A 27598-nucleotide genomic window follows, 5' to 3' on the forward strand; every position below is an offset into this window, starting at 1 on the left:
GAGCATGATGGTAGTAAAACATCATGGAACAAAATTTAAATTATGGTAGGTTTATGCAGCCTTGGGTATTCACAGCATCAGCGTAATAAAGATGCAAGCAACCTTGGAGCGTCTCCTCTGTGCCACTACGATGGATACATGGTTTAATCCTCATTTAATCCTCACCCAAATGTAACTACAAAGTCATGTGCCAATTCCATGTTATCAGGAGGGAAACAAAATCTGAGAGGTTAGAAAATGTGTCCAAGCTTACAATGGGTAATCTGGCTTAAATTTAAACCCACACAGTCCACCTCTACCAAGCATGTTCCTAGTCTAAGACAAGAAAGATATGGATCTCTGAGAAGCTAATGTGCATAATAACCCTCACACCAAATGTCCTGAATTGTCCTGAGCTTACCTGGTGCCGCTGCTGGGTTTGCTTAAACACTTGAGATTCAGAGATCCACCTTTGTAGCTGGTTCCCCTTTTGGCTCTCCTGCCTGCAGTGGGATGTAAATCCAGACAGATAAGACTTTAAAATTACATCACATTGCTCCACCACAGCAGCTTGGCTACGAGCAAACATAACGCTTTCAGAAGTTTTAGAAGAGGCTCCTACTAACTGCCATCATGAGTCTCAACTCTCAGAAACCTGTGGTGCAGGATTCTGATCTCAAATAATGAAAAAAATCAATATGGTTCTTCTTGCTCTGGAAATTAACAGACCATAGAATCAAGGTAAGTATTTTATGTTGTATGATGGTTTCCCTCCTTCCCCGTTATGTCTACTCCTAACGATGAGAAGAAATTACCCTCTGAGCAGGGTGCCATGCTACGGTGAAGGGAGAAGTGAACATGGAACCGCTTCCTCCAAACACTGCAGGCTGCTAAATCTCACCACGGTGCCTAACTCACTTCAAGTTTCCAAGCAGAGTCCACCCACACACCAAGGCACTATAAAGTGACAAGTGATACTAAAACACTTAGCAGAACTGTACAAAATGATTGAACAGGATACATTTTTATTCATTTGTACTTTGAAAAGTTTCCAACAACAAATCTGCTGCTAGTCCTGGGGGCAAGGCCCCACTGAGAACTTTACTTTCCAGAAGCGGGATCTGCTCTCGGACAGTGGGGTGGGCCCTGAAGTGCTCTAGCACATTGTCCTGAATGAGATTCCACATCCAAACTTTCTGCTGCCTCCTTCGTTTGGCAGCAAGCTCCCCACTGGAAAGCATCACGTCTTGGAATTCTTTCATTTTATCCCACATTTCAGCAATGCCCTCTCCAGTTCTGGCAGAAATGCGAAGTACCTATTGAAAAGGAAAAAGCAGAGATGTTTTACTTACTTATGATACAGATAGAATTTTCATGAGGACTTGATATTTGCCACTGAATTCTTACAGTTTATGGCAAAAGCAAGGGACAAAAACAGACTTTGACAGCTTCATAGAAATAGATCCAGTGACGCATAGACAAAAGTGATGTGCCTACCAGGCAGAGCAGACAGAGGACACAGGTTCCAGGTTAAATTCTTTGGCTCAGAGATTTGTTTTATCTTAGGACTGCTTATACAGATGGCCAGGGACACCTTGGAGGACTTGTGAGAGTCAAAAGATGAGAAAAGGCAGTGTTAGGGAGGGCAAGGTTCCCTGAGGCTCTAGTGCAAGGAAAACAAACTGAGCTGGGAGAATGCTTTTCCTTTTCCTGCTAAATTTGCTGGAGTCAGCAAGTTCTGTGTGTCAAACGCCTAGAACCTCCATGACCAAGGCAGTTCACTCAGTCAACACAGCCGTGCCTGGAGACCTCAGAGGGTACCAGGGGCTGTCCACATCCTGTGCTGGTGACTAGACCAGCATCTTCCTGCAGACAAAGATGCTGGCATCAGTGTTTTCTGCATACTTCCTACAGAATGATTCTTCATTTTCTCTTTTTGATAATTGAAAAGTGTTCAGGAAACATAATGAGAATGGAAGGGTTAAATCACAAAGCTTTTCTCTGGCACTCAAATTCCAGTATAGATAACCAAATCATTAACTGCTCTATAACTTGGGGGTAGATTTACTATCACTTCCAAATGGCTCACGTCAAGCACTGAACAATCGAATTCATCACCTGACATGCTAATTTTTGACATCCTGTGGCTGAAAGATTATATTTAAAATCATGACTACCTCCTCTGGCTTTGACATTTTTATTATTTTTTCTTTTTTGGTGGGTCATGGGTCTTGAACTCAGCCTGGGCTCTATCCCTGAGCTCTTCAGCTCAAGGCTACCACCCTACCCTGAAACAAGCCTCACTTCCCATTTTCTAGCGATTAATTGGAGATAAGAGTCTCAGGTCCTTTTGTAGATGGGGTTGGCTTTGAACCTTGATCCTCAGATCTCAGCCTCCTGAGTAGCTAGGCTTATAGGCAGTGGCCACCACATCCGGCACTTTGACATATTTCAATGCTACAATCTCTGCAATCAAGCCAAGACTGATTATGTATCCTTACATCCTTCCTCCTAATGTACATAATGTACAGAACTAGGAGTGAAAAGTGTAGAAAGATGTGCAAACGTAGCAAGGTGTGCAAACTAACCTTCGGGCTCCAGACTTCTGAGCGCTTGCGAAGTAATTTTAGTGCGCTCACATACTCTGCTTGAATTCTTCGCGCTGGCACAACAAAGTCTCCATCAGCTTTAGTTACAGCTACAAGGTCTGCCATCTCAACTATACCCCTCTTGATACCCTAGAGGGAAAGGAAACAGCAAATCTATCAGAAGCATTCTGCTCCATCACAAGTAGCATGAACACGGCAACCCATTAATATCATGATTTTGAAAGGAATACAATTCATTAACTTCTGAATCTTTCCAAGCCCTGGGCACCTGCAATCACAACTACCTGACAGACACTACATAAGAAGACTGACGCTTAGGATTATGGAAGCCATTTGTAATCTTGCTTCCAAATTTTGAGAACAACCAATCAAGAGGGGCAGAACGCAATTCACATTGTCTTCCAATGGATGCTGCTTCTTATCTCTGAAGGATACACTAGCCATCATTAGGGTGGTTAAAAGAAAATATGCATCCCACTAAGGTCTATATTTCCAGAAATAAAACCTTTGGATTTTTCTTAATTACATATAGCATCTTTTTCAATAATAACCTGATGGCTAAAATTGCCCCAACTTCTTGACTTAAAGTATTCTGCATAAAAATGCTAAAAACTGTTAGCTGCAGGTGGCTTGGAGGATTAGAGGATTGTAGTTAGAGTTAGTCTGACAAAATCTACAAGATTCTATCTCCAGTTAACCTGCAATAGGGATAGCTCAACTGGTAGGAGTCAGATGTGGGCAAGTTAGCATGTGAGAGCACAAGGCCCTGAGGTTCAAGCCTTAGAACCAGCACACCCATAAACAAGCAAAAAGCCAGGAAAAAAGACAAACTTCAAAGCAACTGCATTTCTGAAATATACTTTTCCATCTAAGATTAAATTTTTTCCCAATATTTTATACGTTACTTTTAAATGTTCCATTCTAATAGTCAATGTCTTTCAGTCACAACATCCACAGTCTATCTCTATTTTTAGAAATATGAAGGAATTTTTTTAAAATTCATTATTTTTAAATCTTAAATCATTAATTTTAAAATTATTTTAATTGTACAAAGTTGTATAATTACTATAATAATTATACAAATAAATTTCAATTTGATATGTCAATTTATGTGTGCAAAGCACCTTGGTTGGTATCCCCGGTTGGTATCCCCCCTTCCATCTTTCTTCCAAAAACAAACCCCTCCAGTTTCTGTTGGTCATAGGGCTTAAATGCTGGGCCTGGACGCTGTCTCTGAGCTCTTCAGCTCAAGGCTAGCACTCTACCACTTTGAGCCACAATTACCACTTCCATGTTTTTGGTAGTTATTTGGAGATAGGAGTCTCACAGACTTTGGAGCCCAGGCTGGCTTTGAACCCCAATCCTCAGATCTCACCCTCCTGAGTAGCTAGGGTTACAGGCATGAGCCACAGGCACCCAGCATGCATTTTTTTTTATATAATAAAAAACATCTTTATTTGACTTAAGTCCCAGGAAGGGAATCTCTAAATTCTTGGAATTTAATCCCTGGGTTTTCTAGAACAAGAGAACCGTCTTGGTAATTTATGATACATGCCTACACCAATAACCACATTTATGCAGCCTCACTCAGGGGCTGACCATACCAGCAAATTCTACTGTGATTGCAGGGTTGGGGCCTTTGAACCCTGTGCTACTGGCCAACCTCTATGGGGTAGGAGCTAGAGGCTGAACTCAATTACAGGGCCAACAACTCAGTCACATGTGTACACAAGATGAAACTCTGCTAAAAACTAAGGGCCCATAAGCTCCAGGGAGCTTGTAGATGAGAAATGTGGCCTGAGAACACAGAAGCTTTGCATTGGTGACTTTCCCAGATAGCTCAACCATCCGTGTTTCTTCACTCGGCTGGTCCTGATTTGTTGCTTGTATCATAAAACTCAGTGGTAGCAGTGCGCTCTTCTAAGTTCTATTAGGTATCCGATCAATTAAGGGACCTTTGGTAGCGGGAATCCTCAGATTTGTGGCCAGCTAGTTAGAAGCGTAGGTGGCCTGGGAACCCTAGAGATGACAGTGTCTGAAAATGGGGAAGCTGTGAAAGGCTGTGCCAGCTCAAGGGAGATAATGCCAGAGTTACATCCAGGATGAGTTAGAATTATTTTGTGCAGACGAAAACTATGGTGGTAAGAACCCAGTGGGACCACAACATCAAGTGGGACCTTGAGAAGAACTTTTGAACCAACTCTTCTACCTACAATTGTGCGACAGGGTCTCTTTTGGTCAGAGTTATTCATTTATTTTACTCACTTCCATGTTGCAAGTGGAAAATTCAAGTCAAAGGATTAGCTTAATATTATATTATTTACTATTATAAATTGGGAAAGAATGTATAGACAATCTGCCTGACTCAAGTAGTTTAGCCAATATGAATGATGTTTCTTTCTCTACACTGTTTTTTAAGTTCTTCTGCAAAAACACAACACTGGAAATTTGTACCTGCGTACTATCTACTTTGTATTTGGGGTCGGTCATCAAAATCATTACCTGCAATTCATCTCCTCCTGCTGGTGGCAGTAGTAAAACAAACATATCAACCATGTCCGCAACAGCAAACTCCGACTGACCCACACCTGGAATTTTAAATCACAGCTATGTCTTAAAATATTCAGAGTTACTTTCCTTTCCTCCTCTAGGAAGTGTTCAGTGACTCTCCCGAATCTGAGTTAGGCTATGTCGCAAACATTTCTCTCACAGTAATGCAAAATAGTCTTCTCCACAAGAAAGTGACTGTCGGCATTTTCATTCAGGGTCTTCACTGCACCAATTATGTGCTGATAATGTAAGAATAAAGTAAAGCAAAGCCCCCTAATCTGTGAGACTCATATCTCCCATAAATTGCCAAATTAAAAAAAGCCAGGAGTGGAGACGCCTTTCAAGAGAAAGAGCATTGGCCTTGAGCAAAAAAGTTTACAGAACACATCCAGGCCCTGAGTTAAAGCCCCACAGAAGACTGGCACCAAAAACAAACAAAAGCCCCATACAAACCTTACTTGTTATTCATCACTCATCTTTATCATTCATTGTAATTGCATATTATTCTATAAAATACAGCACCACACTCACCTACAGTTTCAATGAGAATGATGTCATAACCCCCTCCTTCACACAACAGGATGGCTTCATTCGTGGTCCTTGTCACACCCCCTAAAGTCCCTCTTGTAGGGGATGGTCTGATGTATGCATTCATATCTTTTGCTAGCTCAACCATCCGTGTTTTGTCACCTAACAGGGATCCTAAAACAAAGAGTTACATTTTATAACTGTGTGACAATACTAAGGGCCAATTAGCAATTAGTTCATTTCAGGGGGACATACTTTAGGACAAAATCTTGGGCTATATTTGATAGGATGGAATTTCCCTCCAGCTCACTGTATACAAGCATGCTGGACTCATCTTACCAGTCTAAGCCTCTTAGACTCTGAAATGGCTTCCCACCAGAAGCTCAATTTTATATACTTCAGGTTCACACTGAATGCCCTGCCTTACCTACCCACTTCCAGCCCCCAAACAGCTTCAGGTTCAGATCTAGCCAGGGTGTTTTCTTTACATCATAGGGGTTTATCCCCCCACCCACTGAGACACCTCTCCTGTTCTCTCACAGTCTGCATCCGGGCTTAAATGTTCCCCATCATTCAATTTAGGGAAGTCCCTTTACCTACTGGAACCTTCCTCCTGGAATACACAGAAAGACTTGGTTGGGATTATATGAATGTGGTATCAAAATCTAATCTATTTTAACAAAGGTAAGTTAAAGTCCTCAATCCTTCATTGGATTTTCTGGAACATTTTCACTTGTGCCCAACTCTGAGAGTACAGCAACTATTTTGCCCTCTAAGAGAGCCCTGGTGGACACAAGAGAATTCTGTGTCCTTCCCCTTTCTCTTATGACCATGAGCACCCGCCAATCCCCATCCCCTTATTAGTACGAATAACATTTTCTCAGCTTTGTGTAAGCTGCCCTCTACCCAATCTGCTTTTAACCCTCTATTAGTTAGAAATTCTGAGGCCCACAATTAGTGCGAAGAAAACTGAGGAAATGGATGAACAACTATTCACACAACACATTTTAGGGGTTCATATCTCCATACCTTATCTCTTTCACACGGTGATTCTTAGCCCAGATAAATCTTGCCCCCCTCCCTGGGAAATCTGGCAATGTCTAGGGATACTCACTTTGGTAAGAGATGGAGTGGGATGCTACTGGCAGTCACTGAGCAGCAACAAGGGTGTTGCTAAGATCCCTGAATTTATAGGACAGACCTATTTGTCACAAAGAGTTGGCTGGTCCTCAATATCATTTGTGCCAAGTGCCTTGCCTAGGGGACCTGATCTTATAGATACTGTACACTGGACGATAAACAGTGTTTATAGGAAGTGTTCAACGTAATGCCCATGGACTGGAACTAGTTATAATTCTGTGTCCTGTAGTGTTGTAAATTCCAGAAAAAGGAAAACCTTCAAAATTACTGTGACCTCTTCCTGCTTTCCTTTTGCCATATAATTGAAAAAATAACATTATTTCAACCTGAACATGTATTTTTACTCTGCCTGAAGTAAGATATTCTAGGTGTACTCTGTTCCCTATGGCAACAGTTCAGGCTTTTCACAATTTCATGCCTGTAACCCTAGCTACTCCGGAGGCTGAGATCTGAGGATCATGGTTCAAAGTCAATCTGGGTAGGAAAGTCCATGAGAGACTCATCTCCAGTTAACCACCAGATAATTGGAAGAAGTGTTATGGCTCAAAGTGGTTGAGCACTAGCTTTGAGCAAAAGAGCTCAGGTACATCACCCAAGACACGAGTTCAAATCTCATGGCCAACAAGAACAACAAAATTGTTTCCAAGGTGATTATTAACATGAATTCATTACTGTAAAAGTCAACACTTGGTCAAAGGAATGCATTATAAATACTATCCTATAGACCCCATCATACTCCAGCACAAATTATGACATTACTTTCCCATATGAATTGTTTCTGCTTAAATTGTTAGGTGTAGACTTGGCAGGGTAGTCATGAAGCTATTGCCAGGTTCCAGGAATCACAAGCACATATCTTGAATGACCAAAATACTAGTTCTTCTCACACATTAGTGATGAATTCCAGAAATGGATATTTTTACAGTGACTCTATCTTCATGTATTTTCCTCTCAAAATCTATTGTATTTAATATCTACACTTCTTTTACTTGAGAAAAGCCTCTTACTTTTGGATTGAGAAAGACTGGGTACTATAATGACAGGCACTCTGAATCATTCCTATTATCAATTACTATCAACTGCTCATTTTCTTTTTCTGCAGAAAAAGCCTAGATCATGAAAGTGGGAGAGAAGGCCTTATCACCTGTGGAAACAGGATCATGTCAAAGATCCTTCATTAAAGAACTGGTCTTCAACAATGCTCTTAGATCATAAATAACTTACACAACACAGTGACACAGATTTGATCTTGAAACTTGTGGGTTCACATTTTATTTACAATAAACAACTCTTATTACAGTGAACTGAAACTGTTAAATGCTCTGAGCCGAATTTCTCAATAAGCAAGCAGGAACAGGAATTGTCCACCTCTCACATTCCCCTGAAATACCATCATATTCCCTGGAATAACAGAGTGCACAAACCACTGTCTCTAAAGCATCTTGTGCTCACCACTCCAGAGCGTTACACTGCCATGGCCTGCATTTGCTTGCCTGCTCCCCACTAACACATGAAGCTCCCCTAAGGCTAAGAGCACTGTGTCTCTCCCCCATGCACAACCTAGGGCTTCTGTGCAAAGCCTCCCTGTCCAAGGCACTCAATGCCTTGCCAAGTACATAGGAGAAGCTAATATCATAGAGAGGGCAAGGGAAGAAAACCTTTCCTGAGGATTTACACAGTGTGCTATCTGTTTTTATTAAACAGTTCTTTGGGGAACGAGGTTTATATATTAATTTTATCTCTGATGAGCTGCAAATTAAATGCTGAGTGATTGCATGACCTGAAATTAGTAACTGCTGCATGTTCAGTGGACAGTACACTATGTGAGCCCTAGCAGTTCCCCTGAGAGCTTTCTTTTTAACTGAACATAGCACACAAACAGGTGACAAAAACAGTAGGAAGATTTTTTTTCCTAAATGTGTAAGAGATGTTACAAAATAGCAAGTGTGCAAGGGTGATTTTCTGAATCATGCAGTCACTGTTGCAGCCAGAACAAATAACACAGAAGAAGGTCTTAGGCCTATTTGGTAAAGAGCTGATCATTGCTTTTAATCATTGTAACTTCCAGCCTGTTATGCCAGTTTTCCAAGTGCCTACACCAAGCCACCCATAAGCTGGCCGCCTCGCTTGCAGAGTCCAGTGCTCCTCAGCTACCTCCTGCAGTCCGTACCTCACTAGGCAGAGCAGGGATTGTTCCTTCAGTGAGCCCCAACTTAGCTAGCCGTTAGTCCCATTACTGTGCTAGAATGTAAGATAAGAGAGCCCTACTAGCTCTGTGATTCAAAAGCAATCCACTGTACTCACCACCACTAGTAAAAGAAGAAGGGTCCACAGCTAGCACAGACAACTTGTGCCCTCTCTCAGTGAGCATTTTTCCGAAATACTCAATAAATGTTGATTTTCCAGCACCAGGGGGTCCGGACAATCCTATTGTGAAGAGAGATCTCTAATAAATGAAATGAGCACTACAGCCATGCTATTGAAGAAATAATTGTTTACCAATTTATTACATTTACTAGTTTACTATATGGTAACATGTCCCATAGCGGAAAATGAAAATCTACCTGGTGGTCTCATTCCTGACACACTGTGATTTAGGAAACATACTCTGCCTGTTTTCTATAAAGGTGTGCACAGAACATGGTATGCTTGGCTCCTTACTACACCTTTCTTCAACAAGCTTATAGGTGCTGAATAAACACTTGTTGCTTTCATCGTTCATCGATGAGGGTGATAAAATAAACATATCCATTTATGTAGCCTCAAAAAACCCAGAAAGAACAGTCAGAAGAGCAATGCAGAGTCATATGTGAGTTACTTCATCCACTCTTCTGGGGTATTCTCTCTTCAAGGATATCTCATCATGACTTGGTGGCTTGCTATTTTTGGTCTATAACACAAAAAGGTTATTAATGTCCAAGATAGTATTCTCAAAACATGAGCCTCTCGGCAAGAGCAGAATAAGTAGTTTGAAAACATGTGGAGCAATACAAATACTGCTTGATGAACCTCTGTTTTTTTTCAAACATCCTTAAAGTACTATGGAATCTGAGTTTGACTCAGGGCCCCAGGCTTGCTACATGGGTTCTCTACCACTTATGCCATGCTCTCTACCCATTTCTGCCTACTTTTTGGATAAGCTTACATTTCTGCATGGGTCTAGCCTTGGACAGTGGTCTTCCTATCTATACATCTTGCCCAGCCAGGATACAAGCATAAGCTACCACCCTCAGCCCAGGCTGTAGACTGTTCAGACTTAATTTTGTGTGTGATAGTCCTGGGGTTTGAACTTGAGAGACTGGGCACTATCCCTGGGCTTTTTTTTTGCTCAAGGATAGCACTCTACTACTTAAGCCACAGCTCTACTTTTGGCTTTCTGGCAGTTACTTGGAGATAAGAGTGTCATGGACTTCCCTATCCCAGCTGGCTTCCAACCGCTATCCTTAGATCTCAGCCTCTTGAGTTGCTAGGATTATAGGTGTGAGTCACCAGTGTCTTCACTGTTATTTTAAAAAGAATTGAAAAACAAGTTACTCAACAACAACAAACTGACCTACTCGAAAAGCTAGCGGTTTTCCTTGATTTAACTGTTCCTGTTCCCGATGGTAGACTAAAATCTTCTGCAAAAGCACCTGGGCTAACTTCTTTTTCCTGTGGTGAGTAGATTCTACAAGCGTTATGGACTCTGCTAAGGAAGCCCTGTGCCTTTGGATTAGACCAGTATAAAGTTTATCCACAAGTCTTTGTTCTTTATCAGAAAGCTCCTTCGTGTGGTCTTTCAAGGTCGTTTGTACACAGAATTCTCTCCTTAAACCACTGGACAGCAGCATCTGCTTTGTATAATGGAGTCCAAGAGACTTCAGTGGCGGGACACATGGGATTCCAGGTCCGAGAGGAGTACTTGAGTGCAAGATGCAGTGGTAGCGATGGAAAGATCCTGTGAGAAGGCCTCTTAGGAGAGGCTGGCGAGAACGCAGGAACCGCACTGGAATGCTCATGATGCATGTGCCCGAAGAAAACCTAAATACGTCTGACTTAATGTGATTTGTGGCCTCCCTAGAAGAAAGAAAAACATGCTTTTTGCCAGTTCAATGGACGACTGAAATAACGAAACAGAAAGGACAGTGTTTTTCCTGGACTCTGTAACACACCGCCACGATTCTTGGCAGTATAAATGGGTGAGTTCTCTTATTAAATCTGAGAGAGACGATCTTCTCCTTTGCTCTGGATAAAATATATTCAGAATATCCCAAATCATGAAACCATTACTCTACTGTGGAGTGTACATTAAAATTCCCTTATAAATAAAAACCAATATACAAAAGCTCATTACGGTAGACATTTGCAATCCTGTCTCTCCTTCTGTTCATCTAATGATCACGTCAGGTCAACATACCCAGTGCTGAAGCACACACAAAAGACTCTGTAAAAAGAATCCCTTGGAGACCGGCCCTTGATCCACTCTCAACAAAGGAGATGTGATTAGCAGTGTGGCACTTGAGACATAAGTTTAGATGCAATCTGTACTGTACGAGAGAGCAACCCCTCCCCGCCTATAACCTGGTGTTAAGTACACAATCAACAAGAATCCCTAATGCACAGTGAACTGTGTGGGTTGTTTCTCAGGGCACGTCAGGGCCACCTGGTGCTGGCTGCCAGGGCACTAGTGGTCTCTGTGGACAGGCACACTAGCAGGAGCCATTCTCCCTAGCTCTACCTTGATTCTAAGGCAGCTGTATTTGCTGATGGAAGCTATGATATACCTGAGTCAGGACAGGATACTCTTGCTACCTCAGGTAAGTTACCTTGCCACTCTGTACCTCAACTACTCTGTGCCTAGATACGAAAGTAAGGTGGTTGGGGGAGCAAAATGACTTAATGACAAAGTAGGGGCTCAGTTAACATAGCTTTCACTGCCATTACAATTCATAAAACACTGGTAATGCCAGACAAGCCTTACTTCCCTGGCAAAGTAAGATTCATAGACAGATCCTTACTTCAAGTGAGAAGAGAGAGGACGCATGCAAACCTTTATGGACAGATTTTTTAAAAGGCCTCTAGTTATTTTATCCAGAATTCAAGGTATGGGGGATGAGGGTATCAAGGCACAAGAAAAGGAACACAGAGACCATCCAGAAAATGAATGCAGTCCCGTAGACGAGAAACAATGAAGGCATGGGCCAGACAGGTGGTATGAAGTCAGATTGCAGAGGATGTGGGGAGGACTCGCTATGAAATGTGGGTGAAGGGGCAGCAGTCAAGGACGAGGCACAGGCTCTGTCCTATGCCCTAGAAAGCTGGAGTTTCTTTTCATAAGCTGGGGAAGGCTGGGGGAGTTGAGGTTTGAGGTATGACTAGGAGTTTGACTTTATTAATAGAGACCTATTAAACATTCTAAAGTAGACACATGTACTGAACATTATATGATACCCCATTCATATGTACATATTTAGCTTTTTGTGTACTAGTTTATAGCTTCAGACTAATGGACCAAGGCCATGGAACTATGGAAAAAACTTTGAATTTCATAAATCCAGATCTATATGGTATTACCTGTAGAGAAAATAAAGTAATCCCTGCAAAATATCAATTATGTGCTAGGTAATACAGCAAACTTCAAACATTTTAAAATGTTTTCCACTTAATAGAAAATTCACGTCTGATGACTAAATCCATAACATAGCTAATTTCAGTATTCAAGTGATTTGATTTTAAAGAAGCCAGTATACTTCTCAAAACCCAATGTAATCTGGTCTTATAAGCAACTATCCATCCTATATTCATGGCACAGGGAGAACAAAAAAAAAATTTGTTTGCAAACTTGGCAACATTCTGGTGGACTCTTCCCACTATGCCAACAAAAACATGCATGGAGGAGGGGCTGGGAGGCATCCCACCTGTTCACAGAATGAAAAATTTCTATTTGCACTCTTGTGGGAAGAAGCAAAGAACTTGGCCAATAATCAAATCAAGCCAAACGGCTTCAAATTAATTTTCATAATCCCTGAGAGTACAGTTTCATCCTACAATTTGTTAAGCTATGCACTGCCCAAAATGGAAGAAATTTCTCAGCATTTACCACATTCAGTAAGAACCCTTCAAACACTGCCAAGTCTAATAAACCAGACAGTCAATTTATTAGTATACACGAAAAACATCAAGTAGGCAAAAATACTGAGGAGGGTTGGCACATCTTTACAGCCTGCTGTGGTTTAATCTTAACTGCCTTCAAGAAGCCTACTGGTCTCCAGCCCACAGTGCTACTGGGAGGGGTGGGGCTTAGTGGGAGGAAGTGAAGTCATTGGGGATGAACACTTAAGCCACGTCTCTCATGTGGTTCCTCCGCCACATGCTGCCACCCTAATATACCATGTCTCCAGAGAGCCAAGCACAAGGCCATGGCTCATGGACTGAATCTTCAAAACAATGAAAAACTGTCTCCCCTGCCAGAAGGTTTATATGGATAGGAGCATTTAAAGATTCAATATATTTTATATCCATTCCTTCTTCTCTGCCCACACTCTACATTTCCCTAACATGGGTTTCATGCCCATAAGAAGAAATGCCTTTATATCAATGAATAAACACACACTTAAGCAGCACACACGTTTTACCAAACAGCATTTACTATTACACTCTAAAACTGTCTTTTTTGTCAATGTAGAGTGTAATGAACACAACCTTAATTCTGAAATCCCCAATCTACTATTAATTTCATCACCCACACTATCACTTATTCTCACACCATAATTATTCCACTGTTTAAAACACTCAGAAAGTTCCCTCTGCCTTATATGAAAGAATAGGAGAAAAAAAGCTGGGCACCAGTGGCTCAGGCCTGTTTTCCTAGCTACTAAGGAGGCTGAGATCTGAGGATCATGGTTCAAAGCCAGCCTGGGCATGAAAGTCCATGAGACTCTTATGTCTAATTAACCACCAGAAAACTGGCAGTGGCGCTGCGGCTCAAGTGGTAGAGCGCTAGCTTTAACCTAAAGAGCTTAGGGACTGAGGCCCAGACCCAGAATTCAAGTCCATGACTGACAAAAAAAGGCAAAAGGAGATAAAAATGTTCTGTGATTTATTCATTATGTATTGGGAACCTATGTCAGGCCCTGTACTGGGCACTGGAATTCACTGGCATACAGCTCTAGCATGACTCCTGTTATCATGAAGTTTGCAATTCAGCCAAGCAAGTCATTACAGAAGTATTCCAATACACACAGGTCTCAGAGCAAGCCACATCCTTTTATACGCTATGGCTGTCATCCATGGCTTTCTCTCTGGCTGGGATGAACGTCTTCGCCATCCCATAAAATCCCCCGTGTCCTTCAGGAACTCACTGTCTTGTCTGCAGAGTTCCCTAGCCTTGTTTCTTCCCAGCTTCCATTCCCTGCCCTCCTGTCATCACATACTGCCCAGTTCTCTGATAGCGCTCATCATACTGCACTGCGGTCCTCGGCTGGCCATGAACTAACCTCTTATCTGTAGCAGTTTACTGCTCACGGCATAACTGAACCAACATGCATCATAATTTTGCATGGGCCCAGGAAACCATTACATTGATTACTCAACTGATCGATGCTTTTAATGCATCTATTTTTCTAAATTTTATGGTAAGTTTGCACTTAATGATTTTCTTTTTAAAGTCTTACTTCAATTTATAGATTTTTGCATTAAAAAAATCAGCTCAATGCTGTGTATAGTGATCCATTCCCAAAATCCCAGCAGACCAAGAAGTGAATGTAGAAGGCTCAAGAGTTCAAGGCCAGCCTGACCTACTTAAGTTTGAGTACAGCCAGAGCTACTTAGCAAGACCCTGTCACAAAAAAAAAAAAAAAAAAAAAAAGTTCAGCAGCAACCAATCTGATACAATATTTATCTTGAACCTGATCCAATGAACATTCTTAATTTCAGTAACAACGCTAGCGAGGAAAAGCATACAGAATTTCCAAAATCAATAATTAGGTTGGAGTCTGCAGTGTTCATACAGGCAAGGCATTTCTAGTCTCAATGCTCATCACTTTTGATTGGAAGAAAAGCTGTTGAATGCCACTTCTCTGTTTATCTCTACAGGAGGCAACACTCTCTTCAAATAGTTTCCAAGTTTTTGTAGAGGAGAATGACATTTAAAGAGAGTGTTGAATAGCTTTTAAATAAGCCATTATTGTACAAGAGTAGTACAAGACCTTAAGTTCTCTGCTTTCATCCTATTTCCAATAAGATGCATTTCCAGTGTCTACTTATAGGTTAAAATCTGTGTGGAGAGGTATCTCAAATTCTTGTAAATTCTATCACCATTGAACATTTTCTCTCTAACACACCCCCCCACCACTACCCTACCTGGAATCTGCATAGTCCCTGGGGGCTCTGAGACCATCTCAGGAACCTGGGCAAACTCTCACAGTCGTAAGTGTTTCCAAGCCCAAACCTCCTGTCCAGGCAGGCCCTAGAGCATGTGAGGGAGTGGGCATGAGCCAGCCTAGCAGAGGACATGGCATCCAACAGGTACAAATGAACATTAAGGAATGGTTTTCTCCTTTTCTGCTTCCTTCCTGGGACTCATCTCAAACTATAAATGTGGCCACTTTACTGTCCTATGCAGAGCACCCCATATCCTAGGATGGGGAAACTCAGTGAATTCTTAGGCCCAACCCCAGACCTGAATGCACCCCAGAGACAGTGCGTGTTAACTCAATTACTTGTTAATCATGCTAAAAAATTAATCATATAAAGCTACAGATTTTTAGCCTGTTATAAAAGATCTTTTTTTTTTTTAGAAAGGCAAGTTTGCACTTCACACAGCAACAATCAGCAAAGAGGTTAACTTTCCAGCCTTCACCAGCTCTATTCCAAGTGTTGTATATCTCTAAACCTCTTTACATTCCTTACCTCTATATAGCTTTTCATATTTTTTTTTCTAATAGGTTGGAGCTCTTAAAAGAGCTGTCTTGAAAATTCTACTTCCCTAAGCGTGTTGACTAATGTAAAAGAATATTCTGGACATAGAAGATCCAAAAAAATGTTCCAGTTCTCTAACAAGTCTTAGCCTTTCTTTTTTTTTTTTTTTTTTTTTTTTTTTTGCCAGTCCTGGGCTTGCGCTCAGGGCCTGAGCACTGTCCTTGGACTTTCTCAAGGCTAGAGCTCTACCACTTGAGCCTCAGCACCACTTCTGGCTTTTTTTCTATGTATGTGGTACCGAGGAATCGAACCTGGGTCTTCATGCATGCTAGGCAAGCACTTTAACCACTAGGCCAAACTCCCGGCCCCAAGTCTTAGCCTTTCTACCCACTCAGAAGTTTTAATGGTCTAACTCCGCTTTCTAAAAAAAAAATACATATATATATATAAAACTAAAACAAAGCACATTTAAGACAGTCGGTAAGAGCTTTTTACCATGTTTCTTTGGCTTTCACAGCCTTCCTTCTTCTTCTTTTTGGATATAACCTACATCAAAACATGTTCTCTACTGGAGAAGATCTAGTGCCCTACACAAGCAGAGGTTTTGCTGAACCTAAACCTGGAGCCCTGCTTTTGTATCCCTTCCCCCTCCTCCAAAAAAAAGGGGGGGGGGAGGAGTGTTAATTTCACCTCGATGCCTCTGCCACTGTCCTCCTCCTGGCCTGCGGGAACCATTCTCCAGGTGTGGCAGTGGCAATGGACCAGCCACCCGGCTGTGACTCCCCGGCTGTGACCCCCGGGTGAGCTCACAAACCGGCCCGGCAGGGTGGAAACGCTCCCACCTCCCCAGGCGTGTGCGCGTGCGCGAGCGCGGGGCCCGGCGCCGGAACCCGGGCCCGAGGGCTGCCACCGGGGCCCGAGGCCTGCGGTCCTGGCACGTTTCGGCTCCCGTGGGGAACTGGCGGTGGCGTCGCCCGGAGCCGCGATGCCGGCTCTCGGCCTCCGGAGCAGCCGGGGTCACCGGCCTGGGCCCGGCGCCCGCCCCACAGGCCGGGAACTTCCCTCCGAATCCCGCAACCCACCACGCCTGGCCACACCCATGCCGCCCCCCAAGTCGGTACTCTTCTCCTCATCTCCTCTCCCCCGGTCCTCCAGGGGGCGCCCCCAAAGTCAGGGTGACCCTAGGCCAGCGGCCCGAGGGCGCCGCGCGCTCCCCGCCCCTCACTCACCACCCGCGGCCACGACTCCCGCCCCGCCCCTTCCGGTCTTTCTCCCCGCCCCTTCCGGCAAAGAAGCGGCGCGCAGGCGCAAGGCGGCCGCGGGGCTGGGAGGCTCGGGGGTGCGGCCTCCGGCGGGGCTGGGAGGCTCGGGGGTGCGGCCGCCGGGTCGCGGCGGGGCGGGGTCGAGGCTTGGGGCTGCGTGTTCCCCCGCGTCCCGGCCTGCGGTGGCGGGAAGGGGAGCGGGAGCCGGGCCTTCCCCCTCCCCGGGGAAGCTTCCCGGGGAGCCCGCGGCGAACGACCGGGGCACACCGGGCAGACTCCACCCTCGCGACCTGTGTGTGGGCATCGGCGCTCGACGCCCGGCGGCGCCCCGGGACTGAGCCCGGGAGGGGAACCGGAAGCCCGGCCGGGGAGCCGAGCCCGCGTGGCACCCGCCGCTCCCCCGCTCGGCCACGGCCACCCCCAGCCCGGCGCCAGCACGCTTCACGCCACGCCGGGGTGGGTCGGGAGCGTCCGCGGCGGAGTGGCGACCGCAGCCCCGCCGGCCCCAGCCCGGGATCCCCGGGGGGGTGGGGGGTCCCCACGGCGCGGCGGGCGACCTCGGGGGTCTTTCCCGGCATCTCCCTCGGGAACTGACTCGTGGGCCCCCCAGCCAATGGCAGGCCCGTGGAGCGCCCGCCCGGCGGCGGCGGCGGGCCCGCCGAGCCCTGCCTCGCCCTCAGGTGTCCTCCACTGTCCCCAAGCGAGCTTGCGACCGGTCGCTTTAAGCTTGGACTTTGTCATCCGTACCTTCCCCCCCCCTTCCTGTTTTTCACAAAGGCTATTTTGAAGATTTCTCCTGGAAAACGAAATATTTTTAATCTAAAAACTTGACTCTTACTCCTTATATGTTGTAAGCTAGAAGTGCTTCCGTAATACTTATTTTTTTAGGTTAGAGATCAGGGCCCGAACTGAGTACCCAATCATGGTGCTCTACCAACCGAGCCTCGCCTCCAACCCTCTTTCTTTTTTTTTTTAATCCTTGTTTTTAGTGATTCAGGTGTTCCCAATCTACTCTATGGAACCTTGCTCCTTTGGAAAAGAAAATAGATGCTTCCTGAGGTAAACTTGCTGGCATCAGCAGTAGCAGGGAAAACTTGTCAAAACGGAGTTTACAAGGCTTTTTTTTTTTTTTTAGAAAAACGTTTCAGTAGGATTCTTAAAATGTTAATGCCCAGGGAATATCCAGATAAATTCAACATGCAATTTATTTGTATTTTCTCTTTATCATGAGAGGCAACATTTTGTTTTTCATTTCTCAAGGATGACAATATTATTACAGGAAACTGTTTTGTTCTGTGAGGGTATATGTTGTGATGTTGTAGTAGGGCTGATGTCTGGATGTCTGCACATTTCAGGTAATCCAGATCAATGGTGAAGAGTGTAGGGAATGAGAAAATAGGGCGCTGTGCTGATTGCTAGCTCAGGTGATTTACTTTAAGTCACACATTTCATAGTAGGTTTCTTATAATGTGACCTTAAGAGAGGATACGCCGTGTCTAAGAACCATAAGACCTAATTCTTAAAAGCACGGTACTCAATCTGGTCATTGAGGCCCACTTTCCAGCCAAGGGAATGCTAATGGGTGTCATGTGATGGTCACACTTCTAGTGTGTTGCACTAGAAGTTTAACGTGATAATAGTCTTATAGCCTGTCGTGTTAGTTTTTTAATTTATTACAAGTATTTATTGAGTGGCCATTAAGTGTAGACACTATACATGCAGGAACTCCTGAGGATACAGGAGTCCCTTATGTAAGGTAGCATAGTGTTTGATCTAACTAGCTCACCACCTCCCTTATTCTTTAATTTTGAAATTACTTATGATACCTAATAAATGTAAAAAAGCAGTGTAGATACAACTGTATTACAAGGGCATAATGACAAGGGAAAAAAAACGTATACCTGTTCAGTAGTTACATTTTTTAGATGCAGGGGGCTAATTGTACTAGATTCTAGAGGTAGCTGTCACCAATAAAGTTTCAGAACTTACATTTTCAAAAGTAAACAAGCAAATATATATCAAAGACATGTTATCTAGAAGAATAAGCTAGAATTTCAGTGTTAGAGTGCCAGGCAGGATGGGTATATGCTCTTCTATACAGGGTAGCAAATAGGGCTTCTACGTAGATGTTAGAGCAGAGACCTGAAGAAAGTACACTGTGTTCTATCAGAGGAAAGAGCATAGCAGAAAGAGGAGCAGCAAGTGCTGGACTCTGGGGCCACAGCAGGTTAGCAATGTCGTTTTCTATTACTGCCACATAAAATTGCCCACTAACTTAAAAGCCAGGCTTGGTAGCATGTACTTGTAATCCCAGCACTGGGGAAACCAGGCAGGAAACATGCACTTGTAATCCCAGGAGGCATGAGTTCAAAGCCAGCCTGTGTTAGGTAAGAAGAAACCAAAATAATCTCCCCTACAAACTGTTACTTTTCTGGTTGTGTAGGACTGAGGTCCAACACTGGCCTCCCTGGGCTCAAGTATGTTCACATAGCGGTCTTCATTCCTTTCTAGACGCCCCATCTCTTGCTTTGTGACCCTCCACCCCATTCTCCCTTTCAAAAGCCAGTAGCATTAGACAGAGGCTCTCTGCTTTCAAGGCTTAGTGTGATTAAATTAAGTCCACTGTCCATAATCCAGGATAATCTTCCCATCTCAAGGTCTTTTACTTTAAATCATATTGGAAGAGTCAGCTTCACCCACTTTGCCTTGCAACATTCACAGGTTCTGGTGACTAGACTTTGGAAATCCATGTCAGAGAGACATGCCGTCCACAGTCCACCTTCCAGGAACTTCATGCTTGTTCTCAAGCAAAAGGCAACACACTGTAGTATCTCACCTAAAACTCAAAAGCCCCAAATTAAGGCTAAGCATGGTAACACCTGTCATTGTAGTTACTTAGGAGACAGATCTCTAGAGGATAGAAACTTAAAGCCAGCCCACAGAAAGTTCCAGAGAGTTCAAGTAATAACAAAGCTAGCTTGTGGTGGCTTACACTTGTCATCCTACTCACGCTGGAAGCCAAACTGAGGGGATGGCAGTTAAGGCAGACGTAAGCAAGGCTGCCCAGAACTGCCCCCTCTACCAAAAAGCTCCCAACAAGTTATCCATTAAAGTAGCCATCCCAGCACAAGTTTCTTTTCCATCTGGATCTGCAAAAGGATTTCTTCATAACCTAACTTGTTGAAATACCTTGGTACAGCTAAGATTTACCAAAACGTATTCCCTGCTGCAAAAATACAAAATATAGTGTAGAACAGTCCTTTGATAGCAGTTGCAACCATCCCCATGACAAAAGTGAGAAAATGGAAAAACATGAGTCACTAGTACCAAATTCCAACCCAGTCATCCAGTCCACCCAAAATGTCAAGGCCTAGGAACAAAGCTGTGTGGTTCCTGCTCAGCTCTAAGGCCTCACGGCCCCACTCTCCCCACACCAGAAATTCACGAATGGATACCTTTGCAGGATCCTTATGCTGACTACCACTATCTTTACTGCATTGTTCAGATCTACTGTTTTTATATATTAATCCTCAGTAGTTCAAGTTTCTAATTGCCTTTAAACAAATACTTGCTCAGTACTGAAAATCAACATCATGAGAAATGCAAATATGCTCTCCCATTCCTGTTAGATAGAAAAGAATATGTTTTCCCTTTTTCTATTCAGATCACACATAGTTCATTCTAAAACTTCAGATGGGCCCAAAGTTACCTATAATAGAGTTTAACAACTCTTAAGGTCATTTACTCCTTGGAGGCCTCACTGTGAAGCCATTTCTGCCTCCCAGCAGGTGGCAGCAAATCAGTACCCAGTGAAGTACAGGAAAAGCATCCTAATTAACTTGGCTTGGTGAAGATTTTGGAAATTGCATACTAGATTCTCTTAGCAAATCTTAGCAAAAAGAGCCAAAAGAATTTTCTTGCCAGACTGCACATTTGTGTTGATATATCAACTGGTTAATTGATATGTTAGTTATGTAAATGTATTGTGTTTGTAACATTTCTTCCTTGCACATCTCATAGTCACCTTCATTTCTAGGCCATGTTGTTCGAGTAACTTTTAGTAATGCTCACATTATCCTCATAGATAAACACATACCCTTCGGAATTTATGAGATGTAACTTAAGTATTTGTAAAGAGAACTCTATGGTCTCCTTTTGCCTTTATAGGAAAAGACCCAATCTGAGTTGGGGCCACCACGCTGTGAAATCCAGAAGAGCTGTGGTTCAAGTCACACAAAGCCTGCCTGAGCAAAAAAGCTAAAGGTCAGTACACAAGTCGTGAGTTCAAGCTCCCCCCCCCAAAAGAAAAAGAAGCAATATTACCAATTTCTTTGCCTCCATTTACAGAAACTATAGTATCCTGAGCAACTTCTTCAAGGATTATTACTGATTTACATTGCCTCTTAGGCTCAGCAATGACATCATTCACTCACCTCACACCTCTCCTAATTTTCACAGTCTCAACAATGGCACACACTGAGTAATGAAAAACCTGGGAACAAGGTGGGCGATGTGGTTGGAAAAACAGATCTTTCCCTGGCCAGCTCTTGATGAATTTTAATAAGCAGAAAGATAGTGAATATAATCTGTTTCTATAATGGTATAGCAAGAATTCATGGAATGATGCTCACTTGTCAGAAACTACAGCTTGTGGCTCAGGCCTGGTGACTCATCTGCTTACTGCAGACGAATGGCATGACTAGGGCGCCCCAGGCCTTCCACTGCCACCCGTGCTGCTAAGCATCTCCCTCACTGTCACTTCTACTAAAAATCACTTTTCCTTTCATAGAAAATCTCCCAACAACTAGATTTATGCTAAGCATATCTCTTTCCAGGATTTTGTATTTTGTGTGTGTGTGTGTGTGTATGTGTGTGCGTTGGGGGTGGGAGGGTAGGTCTGGGGCTTGAACTCATGGCCTGGGTGTTGTCACTGAGCTCTTCAGCTCAAGGCTACTGGAGCCACAGGGCCACGTCCCATTTTCTAGTGATTAATTGGAGATAAGAGTCTCCCGGTCTGTTGTGCCTGGGCTGGTTTTGAACCTCCATCTTCAGATCTCAGCCTCCTGAGTAGTTAGGATTATAGACATTATAGTATTATTAGGATTATAGGAGCCCAGCATTTCCCAGGATTTTTAACAGTAAAAATTTATCTTCAGTGGACTTTTGAATTAGGACTACGGACTTTACATTATTTTTAAATGTTGATTTTTAATATTAAAAATAGTGTCCAGGTTTTGTTTTTTGTTTTCTTTATTTTGGGCATTAAGGGTTGAAACCCTGGGCTTGCATCCGCTGCACTTGTTTGAATTGCCCCTCCCAACCCCTTTTTTATTTTATGCCTAATCCAGGGTTTCAACTTTACCCAGACTAACCTGTAGCTCTTGATATCCCTGCCTCCCACCTGCAAGCACCTTCGATTACAGGTATGGACTAACATGCTCTGCTCTGTGATTATTTCAACTGTCAATTACAATTTATTTCACAAGATTTTCAAATTGTACTTTGTAAGTAGGGTTTAGAAGACTTTCCCATAACTTTCCTTTCCTTTTTTTTTAAGACTATTTTTTTGGAGGGGGTGGTCAGTTGTAGGCCTTGAACTCTGGGCCTGAGTGCTGTCCCTGAGCTCTTCAGCTCACTTCTGGTTTTCAGCACCACTTCTGGTTTTCTGGTGGTTAATTGGAGATAAGAGTCTCCTGAGGGCCGGGAGTTTGGCCTAGTGGTTAAAGTGCTTGCCTAGCATGCACGAAGACCCGGGTTCAATTCCTTGGTACCACATACATAGAAAAAAGCCAGAAGTGGTGCTGAGACTCAAGTGGTAGAGCTCTAGCCTTAAGAAAGTCCAAGGACAGTGCTCAGGCCCTGAGCTCAAGCCCAGGACTGGCCAAAAAAAAAGAAGAGTCTCCTGGATTTTAATGCTTAGACTGGCCTTGAACCACAATCCTCAGATCTCGGCTTCCTGGATAGTAGGATTATAGGCATGAGCCACCGCACCCATGAAACTCTTTCTAGTCTTGGTTTGGACTTAAGAGGAAACCAAAAGTGATTTTTTTTGAAACCAGTTTATCATGGATGATATCATTAAGCTAGTAACATCTACTGCACTCTTTGATAACCATAATACTATTTGTTCCTCCCCTGGGATCCCCAGGTGATACCAAAGGTTCAGGAAGACAGATGGGTATGCCCAAGACAAGATGTGACAGTGAGCACTAACTTCTGGTGCCTCCAGTGTCACCCTAACCCTCCCATTAGCTCTGCATTTACTCAAGGAACAATTATTTTTTAGATCTCATAGTCCCATGGGCCTAGACCTCTCCATGTGGCCTACACTGGCCTCAAAGTCTCACTCCTCCTGCATCGGCCTGTGTGCTGGATTTGGGGGAGATCAAGAGTACTCACACCTCAGGCCCTCAAATGTTGGTTAAGTTATATAAAATTTAATGCCAAGGCACAGGCAAATTTTCCAGCGTGATACACAGTCCCACCACAGGGTGGTGCCAGTGAGGTGGGAAGCCGGCTGGTGCTCCAGTTGACTGACATTAGGCTCAGACCCAAAGACTCACGCTGCAAGAATGTCATTTTAAAATAAGAATTAAAAGAAAAGGAGCAGTCATGATGAATTATAGTCTGCAGTATCTTTCGAGAACAAAATGAATGAAAAAAAATGACAGCTACACAAAGGGAAAGAGTAATTGACTCATAAAAGTTAAAAATAAAAGAATAAAAGATGATTCTTTGTGTTCATGAAGTATGTGGGACAGATGTCAGAGGCTTTCTTTCCACAGGAAGGAAAACACCAAAGGAAGTGAATTAAATGACAGCAGGTGACTTGAAAACAAAAGGAGACCAGCTGTACGGTGCTGCAGCTCTGAGGTCAAGTGGATGAGTGAGCCAGTAAGATTCCACTCTAAGGAAAAGTCAACCCCAGGGAAGTCAACCATGGGAATGTGTTAGAGAATCCTGGAACAGACCACACCTCATGCTTTTCTCACCATTCAGTGCAAAGATTTGTCTACTGTGGAAGAAGATTTCTTTTCAGAAATGACTGAAGCAAATCCTTACACATTCTTTCATTAGTGAATCTCAAAATTTAGCCTCTGAACAGGCGCGGTGGCTCATGCCTGTAATTCTACCTACTCAGGAGGCTGAGATTTGAGGATTGAGTTCAAAGCCAGCCTGGGCACTAAAGGATATGAGACCTTTATCTCCAATTAATCACTAGAAAACCAGAAGTGGGACTGTGGCTCTAGGGGTAGGGTTGTAGCCTTGAACCGAATAGCCAAGGCCCAGAGTTCAAGACACATGACTCACCAAAAAAAAAAACCAAAAACCTCTGGACTGGCAGAATTAACACCACCGGGAGCCATTAATGTGTAAGTTCTTTGGCTCCACAACAGGCCAGCAGAATCACACTCCGGGAATGGATCCATGGAGTCACTTCATAAAACAACATTCACCAAAGGCATTATTATTAGAGTTATTTGAAATTATAACCTGGTATTAAAGGGATATCAACTGAATAATTGACTAGTATCCAGGCAGTTGAAGGTGGTTCTGTTGAATACTCTTCAATAATGGAATGTGCCAAAAATATAATAGTGGAAAAGTCAGAATGTGAAATTTATCTCCTCTAAGTAAAACTATTACAACAAAAATAATAGAAGAAAGCAAATAAAATCAATTAATGACTCCATTGGAATGCTAAAGTTATATATATGATTTCCTTCCTGCTTTATAACTATTTTCAAATTTTCTACAAGAAATCTATTTTTAAAAGTCATAGCACTCATGTGAAAAGGTATCAATGTATGTGAATTAATGCACCTTCTATCTGGCAAATATCATGTAACCCTTTTACTAATTACAATAAAAAAATTTAAAAAATTGTATAAAAAAGTCATAGCACTGTGATTAAGGAGAGAGAATTAGTGTGGGATAGAAGGGATAAAAATTAAAATGGCTGCAGATCAAGAAAGGAAACTCCACGAATCTCAGAAATCTCATTTGAATTTAAAGCTTCTTCACCATGGTGGGAGTTGATCAGCCAGAGAAACTGCAGCAAATAGGGGAAAAAGTGTTTGCAGACCAGATGTAATTTAGAATGGTTGAATTCATGATTTCTCAGCTTTACAAAGGGTATATCAAGGTAGTCAATGAATTTATGACTTATGATGTATTCTGACTTATGATGGGCTTATTGAGATGTAAGTCCAAGAGTGATTGTCTGACAAGGGAAAACTTATCACTCAAAACTCATTTTAAAATGCATGCAACTCAATAGCAGAAAAGTTACCAATGAAAACATAGGCCAAAGACCTAAATAGACATTTTTCCAATACAGATATTAAAAGAAAACACACACACACACATACACACAGAGCAAACAGGTAAATGAAAACGTGTCTCACATCATAAATAGCAGAGAAATGAGAATCACAACTATAAAATAATCACATCTGTTAAGATGGCTGTTATATTCCAGCTATCCTATGCAGTGAACCAGGAAATGTATCTCCCTGAGCTCTGAAACTCCTCTAGCAAATTCATCAAATATGGGGAGTAGGTTGTGGAAATCCCTGATATAAAGCAGGTGAGGCAGAGTCTCAGGGAAAGCTACCTGGGGCTTGCAGTTGGCATCTGAAGAAGGCAGGGCCGCCTTGCACACTGAGCCCTCACCCTCTGGGGTTTCCATGACCTACATCCGTCCAGGGAAGGTAGTGTCAAAGTAAAATTGAATTAGAGGAGGCCAGGCTGGTGTTTGCTGTGGTCCAGACCAGTGAAACAAGCCAGACACAAAAAGCAAAATGATCTCACTTGTTTGTGTAATCTAAAAAATAATAATAATAAAACATTGAGTTAAAAGAACAAAACTGGTTTCCAAGTGGGGAGGGAGGGAATGGAGAAAAGTAAGGCAGAACCTGTGTATGATAAACACATTTAGGAATCTAGTGTATGACAAGAGAACTAAAGGTAACAAAATTGTTCTTGATCCTGACTTTTTGCTGACTGAGTAGAACTTACTTGTTCTTGCCACAGAAATGAAAAACAAGGGTAACTATATGAAACAACAGATATGTTCGTTTGCTTCTCTATAGTATTTTTTTTTACTACATATGTATACTATAGCATTTGGCTGTATAACTGAAGTATATACCAATACATTTATTTTAAATAAACTGACTAAAGTAATATTGTCTAGTAGAATTAAAAATAGTATAGACCTATGAAGATAACAATGTAATTCACAAATAAGAAGCACAAGTGTTGTAGTGGACCTTGTAATAAATAGATTGATTAACTTCAGTCTTCAGTAAGTCACGTGTTTGTGTGGTAATTTCAAACACTGAAAGAAAATAAATGAGGGGAACAATAAACTCAAAAGAAGACGCAAGGGGCCGGGAGTTTGGCGTAGTGGTAGCGTGTTTGCTAGCATGCACGAAGACCCGGGTTCGATTCCTTGGTACCACATACGTAGAAAAAAAGCCGAAAATGGTGCCAAGGCTCAAGAGGTAGAGCTCTAGCCTGGAGAACGTCCAAGGACAGTGCTCAGGCCCTGAGCTTAAGCCCAGGACTGGCAAAAAAAAAAAAAAAAGACCCAAAGCTAGAGAAAAAGAAAGGTAAATACAAATTGTAAGTTACATTTAAGTGCAAATGGCAGTTTAAAATGTTGTACATGGATAATTATTTACATATATATAATCAGTAATTATAATAGAGGTCGATCTTATAGTCTAGATAAAAGAGGTTGCCAGACTAGATTTTTAAAATTAAACTACATGCTGTTCACAAGAAATGCACAATGTAAGAGTACAGAAATGTTGAGAATGAGAAAGCTAATAAATTCAAGATAATTCTCTTACTAAAAATCAAAGAGATAAATACCAAAGGAATATATTCTCATGTATTTTCAAATGCTCACTGAATAAAAGAAATGATAATACAATTAGTATATATTTTGAACCCAGTAATAATGGAAATACTGCATAGCTAAAACTTGAGAGGTATGGGTAAGCTGTATCCACGAAGACATTTCCTGTTTTAAATGACAGGTTAACAAGTTATGCGGCCATCACAAGTAATTACAAAAAACAACACCTCTAATCTCCAAATCCAAAATCTGAAACACTCTCACCTTCAAAACATTTTGGTAGCCAATGAGATGTCAAGAGTAGAAAGTCCTGTACTTGGTTTCCAGGAACACGTTGAAATCAAAACAGTACACAAAACTACCCTCAGGCTAGGTGTCCGAGGTGTGTGCAAAATGCAATGGATTCTGTGCTTAGACTTGGGTCACATACTCAAAATATCACAGTATGTATGTGCAAAGGGTTACAAAACAAAAGAGTCCGGAATCAAAGTTCTTGTCCCTAACATTTGGAGTGTAAGGGATTCTCTATCTGTACTAGCAAAATAAGAAAAGATGAGGGAAGGAATAATAAACAGGCAGAAATAAATCAAATAGAAAACACACGTGCAAAAAGAAAAGGAACAAGCCCAAACTTGAAAAGTTAATAAAAGTCATGAACCTCAAAAGCAAAGAGATCAAACTTAAGTTACAGGCCAGGAGCAGAGCCTAGTGGTAGAGTGCTTGCCTAGCATGCATGAAGCCCTGGGTTTGATTCCTCAGCACCA

General features: G+C 42.6%; 1 protein-coding gene and 1 long non-coding RNA gene across 3 annotated transcripts; one reads left to right on the plus strand and one right to left on the minus strand.

The window, feature by feature from the left end:
- Positions 1 to 987: 987 nt before the first annotated feature.
- Positions 988 to 16606, minus strand: Mmaa (metabolism of cobalamin associated A). Of its 2 annotated transcripts, none has more exons than XM_090356885.1 (7): positions 16395 to 16606; positions 10360 to 10862; positions 9111 to 9233; positions 5670 to 5840; positions 5091 to 5176; positions 2568 to 2717; positions 988 to 1295 (listed from the first exon to the last, which is right to left on the minus strand). In XM_090356885.1, the coding sequence occupies exons 2-7, from the start codon at positions 10802 to 10804 to the stop codon at positions 1005 to 1007; spliced, it is 1266 nt and encodes a 421-aa protein (XP_090213011.1). In that variant the 5' UTR covers positions 10805 to 10862; positions 16395 to 16606; the 3' UTR covers positions 988 to 1004. The 2 variants fall into 2 exon arrangements, with proteins under 2 accessions (XP_090213011.1, XP_090213013.1); XM_090356887.1 differs by lacking the exon at positions 16395 to 16606 and adding an exon at positions 16200 to 16384.
- On the plus strand, positions 16555 to 26552 carry LOC150047467 (uncharacterized). Its single transcript, XR_016539441.1, has 3 exons — positions 16555 to 16821; positions 21134 to 21229; positions 23752 to 26552. It is a non-coding gene; the product is annotated as an uncharacterized LOC150047467 (long non-coding RNA).
- The last annotated feature ends 1046 nt before the right edge of the window (positions 26553 to 27598 follow it).

This window comes from Megascapheus bottae, chromosome 23 (genome assembly GCF_031878675.1).
Source record: "Megascapheus bottae isolate mThoBot1 chromosome 23, mThoBot2.hap1, whole genome shotgun sequence".
Classification (NCBI taxonomy): Eukaryota; Metazoa; Chordata; class Mammalia; order Rodentia; family Geomyidae; genus Megascapheus; species Megascapheus bottae.